The following is a 19,141-nucleotide window of genomic DNA, read 5'->3' on the forward strand; positions in this document are numbered from 1 at the left end:
TATCTCCGAAATACACGTCATATTACCATCATATTTCCACGCCTGAAAGCGTATTTCTTTTTATTTTTACATCGTAAGGTGGATTGAAACCGTAATGGTAGAGTCATTTAGTAAATGTAGGTCAAGCATAATAAAATGTAATAATCTAAAGTAAGGCTAAAAGCGATAGTGATATAAGTCAAATTGTGGTTGTTACCATTACTTAAGTATAACGAGAAAAGTGGGAAACAAATTTACAAATTTAGATGCCTTCTATTTCGCGATAAACTAGCATTTCCGCAAATTCGGAATAACAGATAAACCGCCACAAAATATCATCGAGCGACAACTAAAAGGCACTAAAGACTTCCCCAACTTTTGTGACCCGACGATATGTGCATTTCAAATTAAGCAATTTAAACTCAAAATAAAGGAGGGTTAAATTATATGAACTTAATTAGGTAAACATTCATAATAAATAAAACCACGAGTGAGTTTCAAAAAATTAGCAAAATCAATGTCAAACCTATAATTATGTCAATATCATTGTTGTTAATAACAGTGCATTATTACGTTTTCTACTACTAATGAGTATCAACTTAATAGCTATTCATGTAACATATAAATTTATTAGTATACATTATATTATTGCAGAGGCCGGGAAACGCTCGGCAATTCATGGATAAGCATGTTTTACTCACAATACAAGCGAATCCACGAAAATGCAATTTCCGCCGAGTGCTTAGTACGTTTCTCCAAACATACGAGGAAATGAAACAAGAACACAGTATTGATTATGAGACAATTCTATTATACTTCAATTCAGTTTCTATTTAAGCGCATCGCGCTGAGGCAGCGCAGGTTTAAGAAATATAATTATGATGTTTTTTTAATAAATTCTAATAGGCGTCCTGAGGCTCATTAACAGAAGCGACCGTAACTATTTTTCTTGTAGTCGAAAAAATGTAATTATAATAATTTCACAATAACACCGATAACCATATTTTGCAATTGTATTTATAAAAATTCTAGCCTAGCAAAAAAATAATTACTTGAAAATAAATTGAATTATCAATACTAATTTTATTGTTTTCAGCCATACTTAAATCTTACGGTGTTTCCTCATTCATGTGTGCTATAATAAGCTTTAGATATAAATATACGTTTTACATAATTTTTAAATTTACGAACATACCATTCTGAAGTCTTTTATAAATCTTATACTACATATACCTACCTAAATGTTTTTATGGAGAAAAACATTTAGGTAGGTATATGTAACCTACCTAAATGTTTTTATGGAGCCGACGAGTGATGGGCACTGCGAACTTATGCCTATTACCAGTGTTTAACTGTTTATATTTATATTATGTAGGTACCTACATCACAGTTGTTCATAAAATTTCAATTTTTTAATATTAGAATTTTATCATTCATAATTTAACCCAAAGATCCTTCCTTTTTTAATGCCGTACCTCGTAATTCAAATGTAAATGTTGTGAATATAAATGAAATTCAGTTATAAAGAATCCTCATAGTTTACTTGATAAAAGCTGGTCCCATTAAGTAACGCAATAAAACTTTGTAATTTATGGGGTAAATAAAGTCAGTTCCTGGTAAAGTTTATGTTTTAATGGGACTCCCTTCGCTCTGGGCACCTCTGGGTCATTCCTGGTGCAAAAGTTAAATATCAAATCATTGTCATATTTTACCTGCTGCAGGTACATAAACTTTTTAATATCGAATTCGTTGTGAAACCGTTATTATAAACCGGTTGCCATTTTTCTTTATAAAAAGCGGTTTATTTTTTTACTGTACAATGTACATCTATTTTATGAGGCACATTCCGTTCCGACCATCTTTTCATGTGACTGAATGTTTTTTTTTTTTTTTTGTATGTATTTACTCGAATCTCCGAGAATCGTAGGTTGCGTGTTTAGGGCAAACAGGAAATAGATTAGATATAAAAATTATTGCAATCCGAAAAAATCTGAATTCGAAGGTTTATTATTTTTGGCTTTTTAGTTCTTGTTTTGTATTTTTTTTTGAGGCCTGTATTGAACATTATAATATAAAAAAATATAAAAAAAGTTCTTATGAGCCTTATGAAATTATAAACTGAAATAGATATCATACACGAAAGAAAAACGACAAGGCCCACTGGTGGCCGATCCAGCTTAAAAAAGTTTGAAAGAAAACCAAAATAAACACTTATTTTCTTCTATTTATTAAACTAGCCTTGGTCTATCGCAATTCAACTCGGAAACGCAGAGTTTGATGGGCATCTATGTAAGCAAACTACATCCATCATACATCCTCCTTGCGTTATCCCAGCATTTTACCACGGCTCATGGGAGCCTGGGGTCCGCTTTGACAACTAATCCCAAGATTTGGCGTAGACACTAGTTTTTACGAAAACGACTGCCATCTGGCCTTCCAACCCAAAGGGTAAACTAGACCTTATTGGAATTAGTCCGGTTTCCTCACGATGTTTTCCTTCACCGAAAAGCTACTGGCAAATATCAAATGACATTTCGCACATACATTCTGAAAAACTCATTGGTGCGAGCCGGGGTTCGAACCCGCGACCTCCGGAACGAAAGCCGCACGTACTTACCGCTAGGCTACCAGCGCTTCTATGTAAGCAAACTATTTATTAAATTTACAAACAAATTGAAACCATTAAATTTTAATAAATAATTTCAAAAGTAAAGGATAACAATTCATAAAATGTCGACATGTCTGTGGCGCCCTACACACTTCAGTCTTCACGCTCTAATACGTCTGAATTTTGGTGTACTTGCAACAATGATACGTATGAGATAAACAAAATTTGCGTCTTGGTGGAACACTACAACGTAACCGTTGATAAGTTCGCATCGCACGCGCAATTGGCGGCATAAACTGCACGCTTCGCTCGCTGTATTGGCACCATTTTTATTCATGTCAGTTAACAATTTCAATATATTTTCGCAGTGAACCTGTCAGTGGCCGACGCGATGGTATCGACGCTGAATGTGACATTCAACTTCACATACATGCTGCACTCCGATTGGCCGTTCGGAGACTTCTATTGCAAGTTCTGTCAGTTCATCGCCGTGCTCAGCATATCTGCGTCCGTGTTCACATTAATGGCTATCAGTATAGACAGGTAAGTTTTAACGAGTACAATCCAGGTCTCTTTAAAGCAAGAGTAAATAGGTATCTCATAGGTAAGCGTGCTCCACCGTATGCTTGTTTGCCACCGACGTAGTATAAAAAAAAATCATCACTTACCATCAGGTGTGATCGTGGTCAAACGTCTACCTATGCATACAAAAAAAAAAACTATAAAACTCTCGTGAGACAAACATATTTACAATATTTTAAGCGTGTTACTCACGTTTTTATGAATTCGAAATAACGCTCGACATGTTTCGATCCATTTTCGACGATATTTTTCAAAGAGTAACGACCCAGCCTTCACTCGTCGTCGTCATCACTTTTTGAAAATGATCCTCGAAAATGGATCGAAACATGTCGAGCGTTATTTCGACTTGATAAAAACGTGAGTAGGTAATCCGCTTAAAATATTGTAGATAGGTAAGTTATTATATTAATCATTCGTTTGCCTTTATCAGATTCATTTAATGTTGGCGCAGTATGTCTTCCTTATCCATATTTTTCGATTGGCTGTTATCTCATAATTCACTTGATATCGTTTCATATTATCTCTCATACAGCCCAGTCACCTTTTCTTTGGATTTGCTTTCCCGTTTATTCCTTATTCCTTACTGTTAAGAACACTCCTATATATAATACCCTCCTTATCATACCTGTACAATACCATACATTACTAATTAACTTTCACTTTATTTTGCCAAATCTCCCCGTATAGATTTGCAATTTTAACTATAAAACTCCCCTGAGACTCATACATATTTAAAAATATTTTAAGCGGGTTACTCACGTATTAAGTCGATATAGCGTTCGACATGGCAAGCGCCCGCAGTATGCGTCGCGCTCTCGACATGTAAAGGCGGGGTGTCGCTACTCTTGAGAAAGGCTCTCGAAATTGAGCCGAAACATGTCGAACGCTATATCGATTTAATACGTGAGTAACCCGCTTAAAATATTTTTAAATATTACTAATTAACATTATAAATAATATGGTAAATTTTATTGCAAACAAATGCTTAATTAAGCATTGACAAGTTTGAGCAAGTTCGGCTCAATTTATATTCTATTTACCTTTAAGTAGGAAAAATTTGACAGACAACTACATACAGCGATTGAATAAGTGATAATAGTAATCACACAATTTGATCTTTAATATTTGCTGACAAGATAATATCCATTAATAAATGATCTCGATTTCATCCCCATTTTCATCCTATTACACTTATAAAAGGAGCTTTATATTTATTTGTGTAAACAAATTAATTAGAAATGTTCAAAAGAAATCAAAATGTTTTATTGTTGATTAACAATCATACAAATAGGTATTATAATCTATCTCGAATTGCTTCAGCCTCATTCGTTTCCTTTATCGGATCCTGTTATTCTTTATAAGATAAAACATTATTCATTAATGTCAAATAAATTCCCCCAAAGTTCTTTTTCGCCACTTTCAAGGAATGTCGTTTAATCAGTTTTATTGAGCCGTAAATCACTGACGGTACATTTCCACCCGCTGTTCGCTATTAATTAAAACTTCCTGGAGAGAAATGACTAATTACGACGTCTGGGCAGGACAAAAACAGCCTTAAAATATGTGAATGAGCGAAGGCCAAACGCAATCGGTGTGGCCACCATGATTTTTTGTACTTTACTAGCAAGAACGCCACGGAAAATGTATGTAATATGTAACTTTTATTTTTTCTAGTAAGTAACCGTTATAATGGGTCGCTGATCTGACATAAAAAACTTATTTTTAATAGACTATAATGTGTCCCACTGCTGGGCAAAGACCTCCCCTGTTTTCCGCCACTCTTCACGGCTTTGTGCATGCTCCCGCCAGTCGCCATAATTTAATGTACTTTTATTAAATTTAGTCTATTAATTTTTAAATTTTTGGAGAATTAATATTTATTTTTTATAATATCATACACCGTGTTTCACTTAACACTAAAAACCTGAAAACCGTTTGTTCAGAATCGAGAGTAGAATCGATTGAGCTATATCTTGATGGGGGTAATATTTTTTGTTTTAATTTGTATTATTAGTTATTGTTTACGTGCCCATTCTACAAATTCGTAATACAACATTGTGCATATCATATTGCAAGAGGTTGTATACCTTTTTCAGTATTTAGGGTTATTAATACTGGCTGGTTACTTGGACGATTATTTTTTCCGCTACGAGTTTGACGTTGTGCGTCACTTTAATTTTTAAAGTTTATCATAAGTCATAACAAATTGAACTCTTACCTAATTACAACCTTGCCATTTTGAATGTTAGGTTTAAATTTGCTTACTGCGTCACCTGTCCAATTTGAAGTTTACTGTGACACAGTTTTACGTGCTTTACAGTGACATAGCTGTATATTGGTAAACCTTATGTCGTTGCAGTAATGTACACAATTAATCAGTTTTAAGGTTTACGATAGTAGCTAGCAATTATTTTATTGAGTGTAGAGTTAAAAGTCGAGTAGAGCTGCACAGAAAATTAAATATTCAATTTAAAAAAATAATAATCATCAAATTAAAAAATGAATATTCTAGATACGTTTAAAAAAATAAAAATCAGTTGGGGTGTCTGAGGTTTTGAGTGATACCGGAAACACGGTGTATATCATATACGCCATTTTAGCCTCTTGGTCGAATATTCAAAAATGTTTTTGGGAATGTTTTAATTTTTCTCTATCTACACAGCAAAATAGTTTACGTGTAAATCCACGACTTTATCCCGATTCCGGAATAATAAGTTGAGTAAAGTAAGAGTACCAATGCAACGTATCGTGCCTTAGTAGGTACCTACTTTTACTTTATTACAATACGTTAATTTAAGTGCGAACGAAGACACGGGCAAACACTAGTTTGAATAAAGCAGCTCAATAAACATTTTAGTTTCTTTTTCCGCAGCAGAAACAAATAACCTAATCGTATCTTATCCTTTGCTACCCCTTTTCTTCCCACTGATTAAAATTCAGCGGCGGCGCTGTCCTGAAAGCGATTTTAAATTTATTATAAACAGATTAAAAAAATAAAAGCAAGGAAGTCGGGTGAAATTAATTTCGTATTTCGTTTATTTCTTTGATTCGTAACAGATCCTGCAGATTTTGGCAATAAATGTTTGGTGAAACTTTGATTAATGTCTGGTCATTTAATCAACTGAAATGAATTTCTTTTTATGCGAATGAAATGGTTTATTTCTTTTTTATAGAGATTAATTTTAATCGTTTCACTCAAATGATGAACAAATGATAAGAAAAAAATATACTGAGAACATCGAATCCTAACTCTGACCGTTTATAAATGAGGAATATCTACAAGATCTTTCGCTGTATTTAAGCTGGTATATGCTTTTCATACAAAAATAATTGGAGTTAATTTAGTCCTTCACTATTACCTCATAAATATATACGCATTTATCTACTTTAGAATTTTCGTTTAAAATGTAACTTATGCAAATAAATAAATATTACATACTAAAGAGGACTAACAAAAAATTGGATTATTGAAGTTACATATCATCTTCTTTTTCTTTTTCTTTTTTTGGGGACACCTTACACAGATCAACTTAGCCCCAAACTAAGCAAAGTTTGTACTATGGGTGCTAAGCGACGATATACAATACTTAAATAGATAAATACATACTTATATACATAGAAAACATCCATGACTCAGGAACAAATATCTGCTCATCACACAAATAAATGCCCTTACCGGGATTCGAAGCCAGGACCGCGGCTGAGCAGGCAGGGTCACTACCGACTGAGCCAGACCGGTCTTCAAACAATAGAAATAGGTATCTATCTTATTTTATCTTGTGTGTGGACCAAAATCAGAGTATGAAGACGGTAACTAACAGCATATCATTCACACATTACTGTCAAACTTATAATACCACACATATCCAGAGAATGCATTTTTGTGCATCATCTCATACTAAATGTCATCAAAATGACGTAATTCACTATGAATGCCTCAAATCCATGCGATCTACCGATAATACCCGTTGTTTTTTTACCTCGAGAGTTATAATAAATCGTAAATAGTACATTACGATACAAGTGCGTAAAAAAGGAAGTCCGAAACGAGTGGCGATAAATTAAAACACGACCGAAGGGAGTGTTTTAAATCGACACGAGTTACGAATTTCCTTTTCGCACGTCTATCGTACGACGTTTTTCAGTACAGATGGACCTCTGAAGTTTCGACCTAACATATAATGAACCACTTCTCGCACTAGTGCGTAAAAAAGACACCATCTGTACTGAAAATTATATTGTGTAGACTCTAGGCGTTAAGTTTAAGCTGCCAACTAAAAACCCGTTAAAAGTCTAAATTTACGATTTTACTTGTACCGTTTGAGGTCTACAATACTCGTAAATATCCATCTTCGTTGACCTTCGTACAAAAAAATGTCTATAAAACATTCCTAAAACACGTTTTCTGTTTTAAGCCGGTCGTAAAATGTTATGAAAACTCTCACTCCAGCCAGTTGTGCGTGCACTTACGCGTAATAATGTGGCTACATCTATTATATTATACCTTCAGTCTTATTGTTGAGGTGCCGTGGGTTCAGAGTAGGACTTTTTAAAAACGATGAACGCTTTTTGAGATCAAAATACACCACAACCACAACTATTACAAAAATTTGTAATCATTGTGGTTACCACGAGATATCCATACTAATATTTTAAATGGGAAAGTGTGTGTCTGTTTGTTTGTCCGTCCTTCACGGCAAAACGAAGCGACGAATTGTCGTGATCTTTTAAATGGAGGTAGTTGAAGGGATGGAAAGTGACATAGGCTACTTTTTGTCTCTTTCTTACGCGAGCGAAGCCGCGGGCAAAAGCTAGTACATAATACTTTTTTTCTACTCGTCGACTGTAATCTATCAATTAGGACACCACAGACTAAACTATAAGTGCTTGTACTCACGTTAGTATATCGCTATTGCTGCGACATGTTTCGGGCCAATTCGGAGGCCCCTCTTCAGGCATATAGGAGTTCACGCGACGGCTAAACTCCGCAGACTAACCGCGCCGCTCGCCGCTCCGCCCGCTGATATAATAACGTGAGTACAACCGTATTTAAATTAATTATTTGAATATGTCTCACGAAAGTTTAACGTATATCACGATTGTATAAAATACTAATTTGATAGCGTAAATGTCGCCGGAAACGCCTGTATAATGACACTGATCTGAAAAGTATGTAACTTTTCACGTTCTCCATATAATGAAAATATAGAATTTTAGCTTATTCACTTCAAAATTATGAAAAAAATAGGCCAAGAATGTAGTTTTTTTGCTTCTATGAATGAGAAATTATGATTGAGGGACTCATAGGTAGATCATTTAACAAATAAACTAATATTCGATCATTCATCTGTCTCTCTCACTTAAGTGAAGCTTCTTAAAAGTTTTATTAAGTTGCTCGGAAAGTTTAGATTCAATTTAATCTTAAATAACTTATTAGCCTAGTGCGCGTAGATAGCAAGTTTCATGAATAATTTTCCACAACCCTTTGCAAAGTAATACAGATTTTGTGTAGTAATTAAAATATTTGTGGATTATCTTTTCATGGATTTAGATCTTTTAAACTTTGAATAATATTAATTATCTTGTTTTACTTAGTACTGATTTGATATAACCTGTATATTTTTTGTGTTATTCATTCTACAATGGGAGATAGGTACTTATAAAAATGAAAATTAAATTAAATAACCTACTCCTAATTATAACCTACTCAAAAAACCTCCAAGAGCTGTACCGGGTACAAAGGTGCCCATCAAACTTTCTGCATTACCACGTTGGATGGTATTCGACAACCTTTGCAACAGGTACAAGCCCGCACGAGCATTGGAGGTTGGAGGTCTTTTCTCTTATCTTGTATCCCAACTTCCTTATAAACACTATAGTCTTTGACCCTCCGCAAGTCCGCAGTCTATGCACCCAGTTGTTTCGTAGGCAAAATAATATAATTAAAACGAAGGAATACAGTAACATATATTGGAAGTTAATTATCAAATGCATTCAGGTACGTGGCCATCATCAGCCCACTCCGCCCACGGCTGGGCAAGCGAGCAACGCTGGGCATCGCTGCTGCCATCTGGGCTGGCAGTTCTCTGATCAGCAGTCCGAATCTCGTGTACTTCACTACCGACACGGTTGACTTGCCAGATGGGACTAGAAGGTAAGACCACAGTACAATATAGCGTACTATAGTACTGTATGGCCATTGGCCACTCTCTGACTCCCGCTAAAGTGCCGCCCACCTGCTCTCGGTAACCTCACGGTCACCGACTGTCAAAGACGCGACCAGCCAGTCTTAGGAAACGCCTATATAAAAAAAGTATGTATGGAAAACTTGTCACATAGACAACCTAACAAGATGGGTAATGCACTGTCAACGGGAGGATTGTTATTTGTTGTCTTATCTCACTCTCACATCTCGCGTTCACCAACGCGTTTGTTTCATATAGGTATTTGATCGCATTGTTCGTGGTGTGGTAAGACAAATGCAACTTTTCTTTATTACATAGGTACAAAGAGGTTGAACTAAGCAGCAGCAGGGTTAGCACATGATTGCCGGAGATAGACTACCCGTCCTTATGTCATTAAAATAATTAGAACAAGACGTGTGATCTATCTCGCGGCGACATACTCTCGCGGCAATCATGTGCTAGGCCTACTGCTACTTTGGCCGATTGCCACATGAATCACACCTAAAAGGTTTCTCTTTTAGAAAAGAGATTTTAACAAACATTTAGAACGCAATTCAAATATCAATTTTCATCAAAGATATTAGATATATATTAAAGCGGTGGTTATAAATAAGTACCTCCTCTGAGCTAATTATATATGTATATAAATCTATTTAGGGACAATAAAGGATTGGAAGACATATCAAAATGTATTACCTATTGAAATTTAATATGGACAACTAAAATGAAAATAGCCTGTAACATCAAATTTAATATTTATATTCAAAAAAGTCTTTCTGTAATTTATTGCCTTTTCATAGTTTTTGCACGAAATCCCAATATCACCAATGTGTCCAATATTAATATTTTATACGTTTTACAGACGAGTTTGCTTTGCAAAATGGCCAGACTACAACATATCTCCTGTTTCGCTATACGATTACTAGTAAGTATATATTTATGTAAGTAAAGGTGAACAAAGTATATTTATAGTTTACCTAATTCACCCAGGTGATCTGTGTTAACAGAGTCGACTACAGGATTGGAATAGCTGCGTACATACAACAATACACATAACGTTCTTATAAATTAAATAAGTAAATAATCAACTAGATAACTAATACATAAAATACTCCATGGCTTACGGACACTGATCACGCAAATAAATGCCTATACTATCGGCTCGGCGGACAGGGTCAGTGGCATGGTAATAGAGTTACCCAAGTAACAAAATTTGGTACTATAAAAGTCCTGGGAACGTTTTAGCGTGCAACGATTAGCACTATAACGGTATTTTAAACGTATATAAAACCCGGAATATTCCCTATAGTGACCAACTAGGAGAGAACGGTCGTTTATGAAATATGAACAGGCATAGTATAACTAAAGCAACGTTTCTTGGAACATGTAAAATTAGGAACGTTGTAACTCCATCCATCATACATATCATACGGGATGAACATTTCCGGCCTAAAAATTATCTACCATACCCAGGCAGCCCGCCTACGCGACCCAAACTTAAAGATCCATAAATCAGAATATATGCTAGACACATTTCTCGCTTAAAAGATACGCTTGCAAATAAAATATATCACATTTTCTTATATTCTCAAACAACACGTATTTAGAGAAATGTGCAAGCATTTATTGTATAAAATTATTGTAATTTTATCATATGTTTTACCCGAGATCATGTCAGGGTACTTAGCCAACGTAAGTTGCTTACGCTTCGTAAGCGTTTCGTAGTCTCTGCCTAACGCTCTTCTGTAGTGGCGTGACAGAGCTAGGGCGGTAGATGTTTTAAAGATAATCTTAATACTTAGCATCTTTTGGAGACACTAAGCACTGGTCACCGCGAGCTAGTATAGTAAGCTATGAGCTATCGGCTATAAAAACGAACAAAAGATAAGCACTCCCGTGCAAATTAAAGCGACACGGCGATACTAATAGCTCACCGCCTGGACGAGTAGCAGTATAAACATCGCCGCCGCCGTGTCTCTTTTGTTCGTTTTTATAGCGATAGCTCATAGTTTACTAGCTCGCGGTGGGACCAATGCCTTATTACATTTAATTCATTGAATTTCGGATTGTTGTTATTGAAATTTCAATGTCATTGGAACTTCGGTAGCGGTTACGCCCATAACGCCCATTAGACATTCAGTATCAGCAAGTGCTACGCGCTACGAGCGTAGCTGTGTACGTAACCGAATACACAAACGCTAGCTCACGATAATCTCTTTCGTAAGCTATCTATCTCTATCGCTCTTGCAAATTGGTGCGACAGAGCCAGACTGCATTTCTGCGACGTTTGGCGTCGCAGAAATGCCATTTGGCTACGTGGCCTGCGTGCGTAGCCGAATGCACAAACGCCCACGATTCTCACGAAACGCTCACGAAACGAAACGCTCGTAGATATCTATCTCTATCGCTCTTGCGTATTGGCGCGACAGAGCCAACCAAGCTTTCGTGGCGATTCGTTTTCGTTTTGCGTCGCAGAAACGCCATTCGGCTACGGCACCTGATAATACTCCTAGTAAAAATAATAAAGCCTAGGTGCTTTTTTAAAACTAGTCTAACTTAAATCCTAGTACAATTTAAAACCCTAGGCTCTCATGAGCCGTGGCAAAATACCGGGATAACTCTATAAGGGCCACTTGCACCACCCGCTTAAGTCAAGATTAATGGGCTGTCAACTGTCAAACTCCATAAAAAATGGTGGGTTAACCTCGGGAACCCTCCATTTTCCGTGGTGCAAGTGACCCTTACGCCCCAGCCACGACATTGGTCTTAAGCGCGATAGCGGTGAGCGGCAGCCGTACGTGCGAATAAAAAGTCCCATCGCTGTGTCTCGCTCCAATGTATGGCCGCCGCTCACCGCTGTCGCGCTTAGACCAATTTCGTGGCTGAGCCGTTAGTCTACTGCCATTACTGTTTTTTTTTTTGTTCATAGTTACAACGTAGCGTACATGATCCTGACGTACTTCGTGCCGATCATATCGATGATGTACACGTACGCTCGCGTCGGCATCGAGCTCTGGGGCTCCAAATCCATTGGCGAGTGCACTCAGGCGCAGCTAGAGAGCGTCAAGAGCAAACGGCGGGTTGGTCTTCATTTATTTATCTTGCATCTTAGTGTAACGCCTGACGGCCCAGCCACGACATTGGTCTAAGCGCGACAGCGGTGAGCGGCAGCCATACGTGCTAATGAAAAGTCCCATCGCTGTGTCTCGCTCCAATGTATGGCCGCCGCTCCCCGCTGTCGCGCTTAGACCAATGTCGTGGCTGGACCCTCGGAACGGAGCGTTTTCGGTCGGCGTGTTGGCTCAGAACAGAATGACCTTGTCCACAAATGTTTGTATGACCTTCAATTGTTTGACATGCACGTCACACGCTCCGCCCCGCTGTCCAATATGAGCGTTGACCGTGCACTCAGGTTAAGTACATACAATGTAGCTCCAGACAGAGGAATCGACCGCCTTCTACATCTGTCATATACACCAGTAAAGTAAGAAATTTCTTAGATTACATATAGTTGACGGCTGAGGCGGAGCCGAGGTTGACAAACATGTGATCTGAACCAGTCTTCTTCACTGGCCTACAATTTTTTCCCAACTTCTATTTAATGATGTAAATAAATTCAACTGACAAACGTTTCCGACATTCGCGTCGACCCTGTTTTAAAAATGCTACGAGAAAAAACTAAAAAACCGGCCAAGAGCGTGTCGGGCCACGCTCAGTGTTTTACGTATTTTTCTCAAAAACTACTGAACCTATCAAGTTCAAAATAATTTTCCTACAAAGTTTTTATAAAGTTCTACTTTTGTGATTTTTTTCATATTTTTTAAACATATATTATGGTTCAAAAGTTAGAGGGCCGGGGACACACTTTTTTTTTACTTTAGGAGCAATTATTTCCGAAAATATTAATATTATCAAAAAACGTTATAGGAAACCCTTATTTATTTTTAAATACCTATCCAACAATATATATCACCTTGGGGTTGGAATAAAAAAAAATCAGTCCCCACTTTACATGTAGGGGGGGTACCCTAACAAAACATTTTTTTCCACTTTTTATTTTACCACTTTGTCGGCGTGATTGATATACATATTGGTACCAAATTTCAGCTTTCCAATGCTAACGGTCACTGAGATGATCCGCGGACGGACGGACGGACAGACAGACATGGCGAAACTATAAGGGTTCCTAGTTGACTACGGAACCCTAAAAAGGAAAGCTCTTCACAATTACATTACAAGGGCGTTTCATCCACTTAACATAAAAGCAATAACGAATACACGTCCAAATGTCCATGTCTTAATGACCCGAGACCTAACGTTTGCATAAATTTTCGCAGACTCAAGTAGGGTATAACACACTTAGACACATTTATTTCCCTTTCTCGGTCGTGACGTGCATTTTTAATGATACTTTTTTGTCAAGGCAAGTTTGGCAGTATAGTATAGACATGTAGGTACGTTGTACTTCGTAAGGAGATGCTATACGAGCCTATCAAAAACCCTTTAATCGATATCTTAAATTGTATGTTTATAAATAATAAATAAATATTATGGACATTTTTAACACAGATTGACTGAGCCCCACGGTAAGCTCAAGAAGGCTTGTATATTTAAAAGAAATATCTTTGCACCACCGTCTTGATGACAATGACGTCACATTTACTACCCCAACCAGTTTTGCACTTGTTCAGTCATGTTTTTGCATTCAGAAAATCACAGTTAAATATTGATACCCAGCATAAATGAGCGGAAAGTAACCAAGTTAAGTTTGCAATGACTTTGATTGCCTCGCCTAGGCACGCACAGTACCTAAGTAAGTAAGTAAGTAAGTACCGTCATAGGTAGGTAGAGTTGATGAAAGTTTATCGAAGATTCAAGTTTAAAATAACATTTGCCGGCGAGATAGACAAAACAAGCCAAAATCGCTGCCAACAGTGCCAACTTACCTAAGGTACGAAAACAAAGCGAAACGGCCACAAGTCGTTACTATAAGACGTCTTAATGAAATCCGTGTACTGAATACATACCTATTACCAAAGACATATATAACTCCATCTAGACAGATAAAGTCTAAGAAAAAATCATACCTCGGTACCATACAGAAAAAGGTACGGTGGCCTAGATGGCGTTACACCTTTGGGGGACGCTCAGTTAGATGGCGCTAATATTAATATTTGACATTTGAACGCATATCAAGCTAAGAATATGGACCAAATTGTCAAAACTGAGGTTCAAAAGTTTTAAGCCTTTGTCAAGAGATGGCAGTCTATGCACTGTGATTACACATTTTACTTCGACAGTAACTCTCTATAACACTCGATCCTCTTTGCTATTAGATACATAACATTCATATAAGCACCCACCACTTTTTCGGCTAAACTAAGTTATCCTAACTTAAATTTACGACTTGCCTATTTAATTTGCGTCCTTCCCGTTAGGGTCGCTTTTGATGAAGGTAGTCGTTTTGTTTAATTTATAATAAATTTTAATACTTTGCGTGTGATTTAGTTTCGGTTAATTGTTTTAAGTCGGATATTGGCTGGCAATATGGTGTCTGATGAGGGTCGTAAAAGATGGCTACTATTATTACTAGACTAACAAATAGACACTTTTGGGCTTGTACTTATTTATTACTAGCGACCTGCACCGGCTTCTCACGGGTAGTAGGCATAACCTTCTTCTGAACTCACTATGTATATGTATTGAAAAAAAAAACTACATCAAAATCCCTTGCGTAGTTTTAAAGATTGATAAACAGACAGACAGTGGGAAGCGGCTTTGTTTTATCATAAATACGAGAGTTGAATGAATGAATCAATGATTTATTCATAAGAAATACATACATATAAGACACACGGATACAGAGCATGATTTATATACTGTGAAATTCGCAGATCGTGTTAGTCGGAGTTGTAGTAGGCGTCCCCTCCCCCCAACATCCTCAGTTCCTCGTGAAATATACTTTCCTTTGTACTGTTCTTTACTGTAGTTACTGTTCTAATTACTGTGTTTTTTTACAAGCTTTTATTTCTACTTGCCTTGTTAGTATGTTAGTTTGGGTCAAAACGTAAAAGCTAAATTTGACCCACTTCCCGGTTTTCGATTGAGCTGAAATTTTGCACACATGTGTAAATTACGTGACAATGCAATATTATGGTATCATGGAGCTGATCTGATGATAGAGCAGAAAGGTGGTCACAGGAACTCTGTTATGAAACGTCGTATCACCATCGAGTAAGGGGTTTTTAGAAACGTCTCCGAGAGCAGTAGATGATAAACTAAACTAAACTAAACTATACAATAAAGAGTTTACTACTACTACTTTCACTTTCAGGTAGTAAAGATGATGATAGTAGTAGTGCTGATCTTCGCCGTCTGCTGGCTGCCGTTCCACGTCTACTTCGTGGTGACGGCGTACTACCCAGAGCTGACCAACCAGGAGTACATCCAGGAGGTATACCTCGGCATCTACTGGTTGGCCATGAGCAACTCCATGTTCAACCCTATGATATACTGCTGTATGAATTCGAAGTAAGTGCTCATTGAACTCTTCAAAAGATTACCGACATGTAACCATTGTTATCAATAAATATTTCATTTCATTTCAAACATGAAAAAGTAACAAAATACCGTTTTATTATCTACACACATCAATAGTCTCACTGTTTAAAATAATAATTTAACGGGTTTTGGTTTGAGTAAAGCTATAAAAATGATGTGTAAAGTCGTGAAGAGTAAGACAACCCGTGTTTTAACCTTGAACACTGTTCACTTGAACAGTCAGAATATAATTTTGTAATCAAAATGTTATAATGATTAAGATCAAAGAGTTGCTAACTGTACAGGACTATGCATGGTTACATCCTACATCAACTGTTTATTTATGTTAGCGTTACCTTAAAGTGATGTAGATTTTCTTGGTTTTTCCGTTTAGTCCACTTGTTCAAAAGTAGATTCTGGTGTGCTCAATCGGAATGAAGGATGGCCGGACATATTAATATGTTGTCGTCCACAGATTCCGCAGAGGTTTCAAGCAATTCTTCCGCTGCTACCGCACACTGGGCCCGGGCGGGCTGCGCAGGCACCGGGCCTTCGGCACGGACCGGCTCGAACGGTCCGGACACAGCCTCTCGCCTAGTAGGAAAAACGGTACAAGTACGTTTTTATCCCCCTCCTCTGTTCCCTGATCCTGATAGTTGGGTAAAGCAAGATTTGTTGTGATAGAATGTGAAGGTGCCATCATAAACATGACGTTTAAGGTAGTCACCTTCAAACGTCAACAGTCGTTGACGTTTCTTATACAGCTGTAACGGAGCGCTTTAGGCATTTGTAAATTTATAATGGTGACAGTTATGTAACTAATTTTCACGAGGAAAAAACTGACACAACGCTCGCAACAACGAACGCAGCAACAGCAATTGTTATGATATAAACGTCATGGGTCTCCCCAAACCTATCGACGTGGGTGGAATCGGTTTTCGCCGATCAAAACTCGCTCGTCAGTATAGACATAGACATAGACATAGACATTTTATTAATAATATTATAAATATTACACGTTCATCAATAAAATTATTTAACAGCATAAACATTATTACCGACAATGCAATTATTTATAAACATGCGTATGGCTGCGTTTAGCTTTCCGGCGCATAAGCGTCTTCATACTTGAGCTATTTTTAGTCGGCTATAGTCGATTCCGCGTCGATAGGTTTGGGGAAACCGTCTATTTATGGTGACATTTACACTCTATCATCACAAATTGTGACTTGATCTAACTCTAGAATTATCGTAATCCTACTCAATATTTCCTGGCTTATAAAAACGGGTAACAGCGTTGCGAACACCTGTTGCTGCCTTTATTTACATTTCAAGTCTGTTTTAAAACTGTTTCCCTTGTGGTGCAATAAAGAATAACTTGCTGTTTAGAAAAGTACCGCTGTTTTATTCAAGCCAGGCTAAACTGAGAAAGTTACGGTACTTCAGACATCAGAACCCGTATATTTCTGCATTGGGGTTAAGAACTCTCGACTGCTCGCTGTAAAGGACTGTGAGGAAAAACTTTCCTTTGGCAGATTTTCTTTATGCTATGTTTATATGCAAATAGGCAAAAATTACACTCCGATTTCCAATTAATCAAACTTCCATGTAATCTGTCAAAGAAATATTTTCACCAATCCGCCATCTTGAGCTTACTCTAATAATTGTAAATAAATCCTGTACAGATAAAATTTGCTTTTAATGCATGACTAGTTTAAACTTAACTGTAATAAATTTCCGAAACTAACGGATTGTTTTGCACGATCCTACTAAAGGTGGTTTTACACTTGCAAATTGTACTTACCTAAAATTAACAGACATTTAAAGCCCATTTGTACGGCGCCCTGTTGCACTGTTACGGTTGCACCCAATGCAGCCAGCCGATCAAATATCGCATGCGAGTTTTTGTACCTATACCGTGTAATAGTAACTATTGTCAAATTCGGATATTTTTTCATGGTATAAAAAAAAACAATCCTTACAAGTGTAAATCCAGCCTATCAAATGAAATTACGAACAGTATATTCTTGTTCGTAGGTTGGCCTAGATTCTTCAAGGCACCACCAACAAAATCGACCAAATTCTCAACAAAACCGCCAGGCTCCCCCCATTTGCTGCATGCAAACAAAATACACAAGTAGGAGGTGTAATTTGGTAATTTATTGGTGTTATTGTATGGACTATAAATAATTCTTACTGGCATACTTTGGTTTAAATTAAGATTGACCGGTAGAGGACGCCTTCTTGTTGAGTCCGCGTTTCGAACGATAGCTTGTCTTTTGTGCAATAAATATAATATATAGAAGTTTATATCCCAAAGTCTTTCGACTTAGGAAAGTTAAAACTTAGGACCTTTCTTTGTTAGGTAAATCACATAATAATATACAATATATCATCATCATCGGCCTCAAAGTCTATAACAGACTACAGAAGCAGTGTCAAGAGGGGCGACATCGTTTTTCATGATCCTCACGCATTCTCATTTTTGTATAGGTATTCTAGAAAAAAAGGCTGTGAAGTACAGGTGTACCTACAGACAGACTGACATGACGAAACTATGAGAACCCTATAAAGATAGGTATATCTGACATCTGCACCTGCCATCCATCACAATACTTTTTTTATTCCATATGCACGTATATTTAATGTAAGCAAATTACTGTTGAACAAAACCATTATGCCAGTATAAGTTATTTACTGAATTCAAAATTGTTCTAAAATTCCTTTTGTCTTGAATTGTTGGTAGGGACATTAGATAGGCTAATTCGACATTGGTTGTGCTTGCTCATTCTCGCTTGAATTAACTGCCGCCTCAGAATCACGCTGAAAGAATTGACAACGTTTCAAAATTTTCAATGTCCCTAAATCGAAAACCATTTCGAGATATACGCTTGTAGATCACATAAATATTTTTTTAATTTTTTTTTCCGTATTTTTAGTATAAAAAATCATAAAAATAGTTTAAAGGGGAAGTGACGTCAAATAGCTGATTTAGAGCTGCCACTATAAGAAAAAAATCTTCCAGTTGGGATGTCCCTTGAGTTTGACAGTGACACTTATCACAGTTCGTAGCAAAGATATTAAAAATTTCATGGCTTAGTCTATGGTTCGTAGTCATTCACTATGGGTTGACAGTGACACTTGACAGTCAAACATACCGGACTGTTTGAGCTGACTGTTAAAACTTTTTTTTTTAAAGATTTTGTCGTTTTCTTAGGTGTATGAAACAACACATGTGACGTCACGA

At 36.9% G+C, this 19,141-nt stretch overlaps 1 protein-coding gene across 2 annotated transcripts in view; it reads left to right on the forward strand.

The window, feature by feature from the left end:
- Positions 1-19,141, forward strand: part of LOC125242531 (tachykinin-like peptides receptor 99D) — a 317,790-nt gene that overhangs the window by 296,753 nt on the left and 1,896 nt on the right. The window contains exons 5-10 of one of the 2 annotated variants that reach the window (XM_048151284.1): positions 2,956-3,130; positions 9,168-9,323; positions 10,217-10,279; positions 12,284-12,434; positions 15,689-15,885; positions 16,370-16,509. In XM_048151284.1, the coding sequence (XP_048007241.1) occupies positions 2,956-3,130; positions 9,168-9,323; positions 10,217-10,279; positions 12,284-12,434; positions 15,689-15,885; positions 16,370-16,509 (882 nt within the window). The remainder of the gene's footprint in view (positions 1-2,955; positions 3,131-9,167; positions 9,324-10,216; positions 10,280-12,283; positions 12,435-15,688; positions 15,886-16,369; positions 16,510-19,141) is intronic. The other variant, XM_048151285.1, reaches the window with a different exon arrangement.

The sequence above is a fragment of the Leguminivora glycinivorella genome, chromosome 3, assembly GCF_023078275.1.
Source record: "Leguminivora glycinivorella isolate SPB_JAAS2020 chromosome 3, LegGlyc_1.1, whole genome shotgun sequence".
NCBI classification, from domain to species: Eukaryota; Metazoa; Arthropoda; class Insecta; order Lepidoptera; family Tortricidae; genus Leguminivora; species Leguminivora glycinivorella.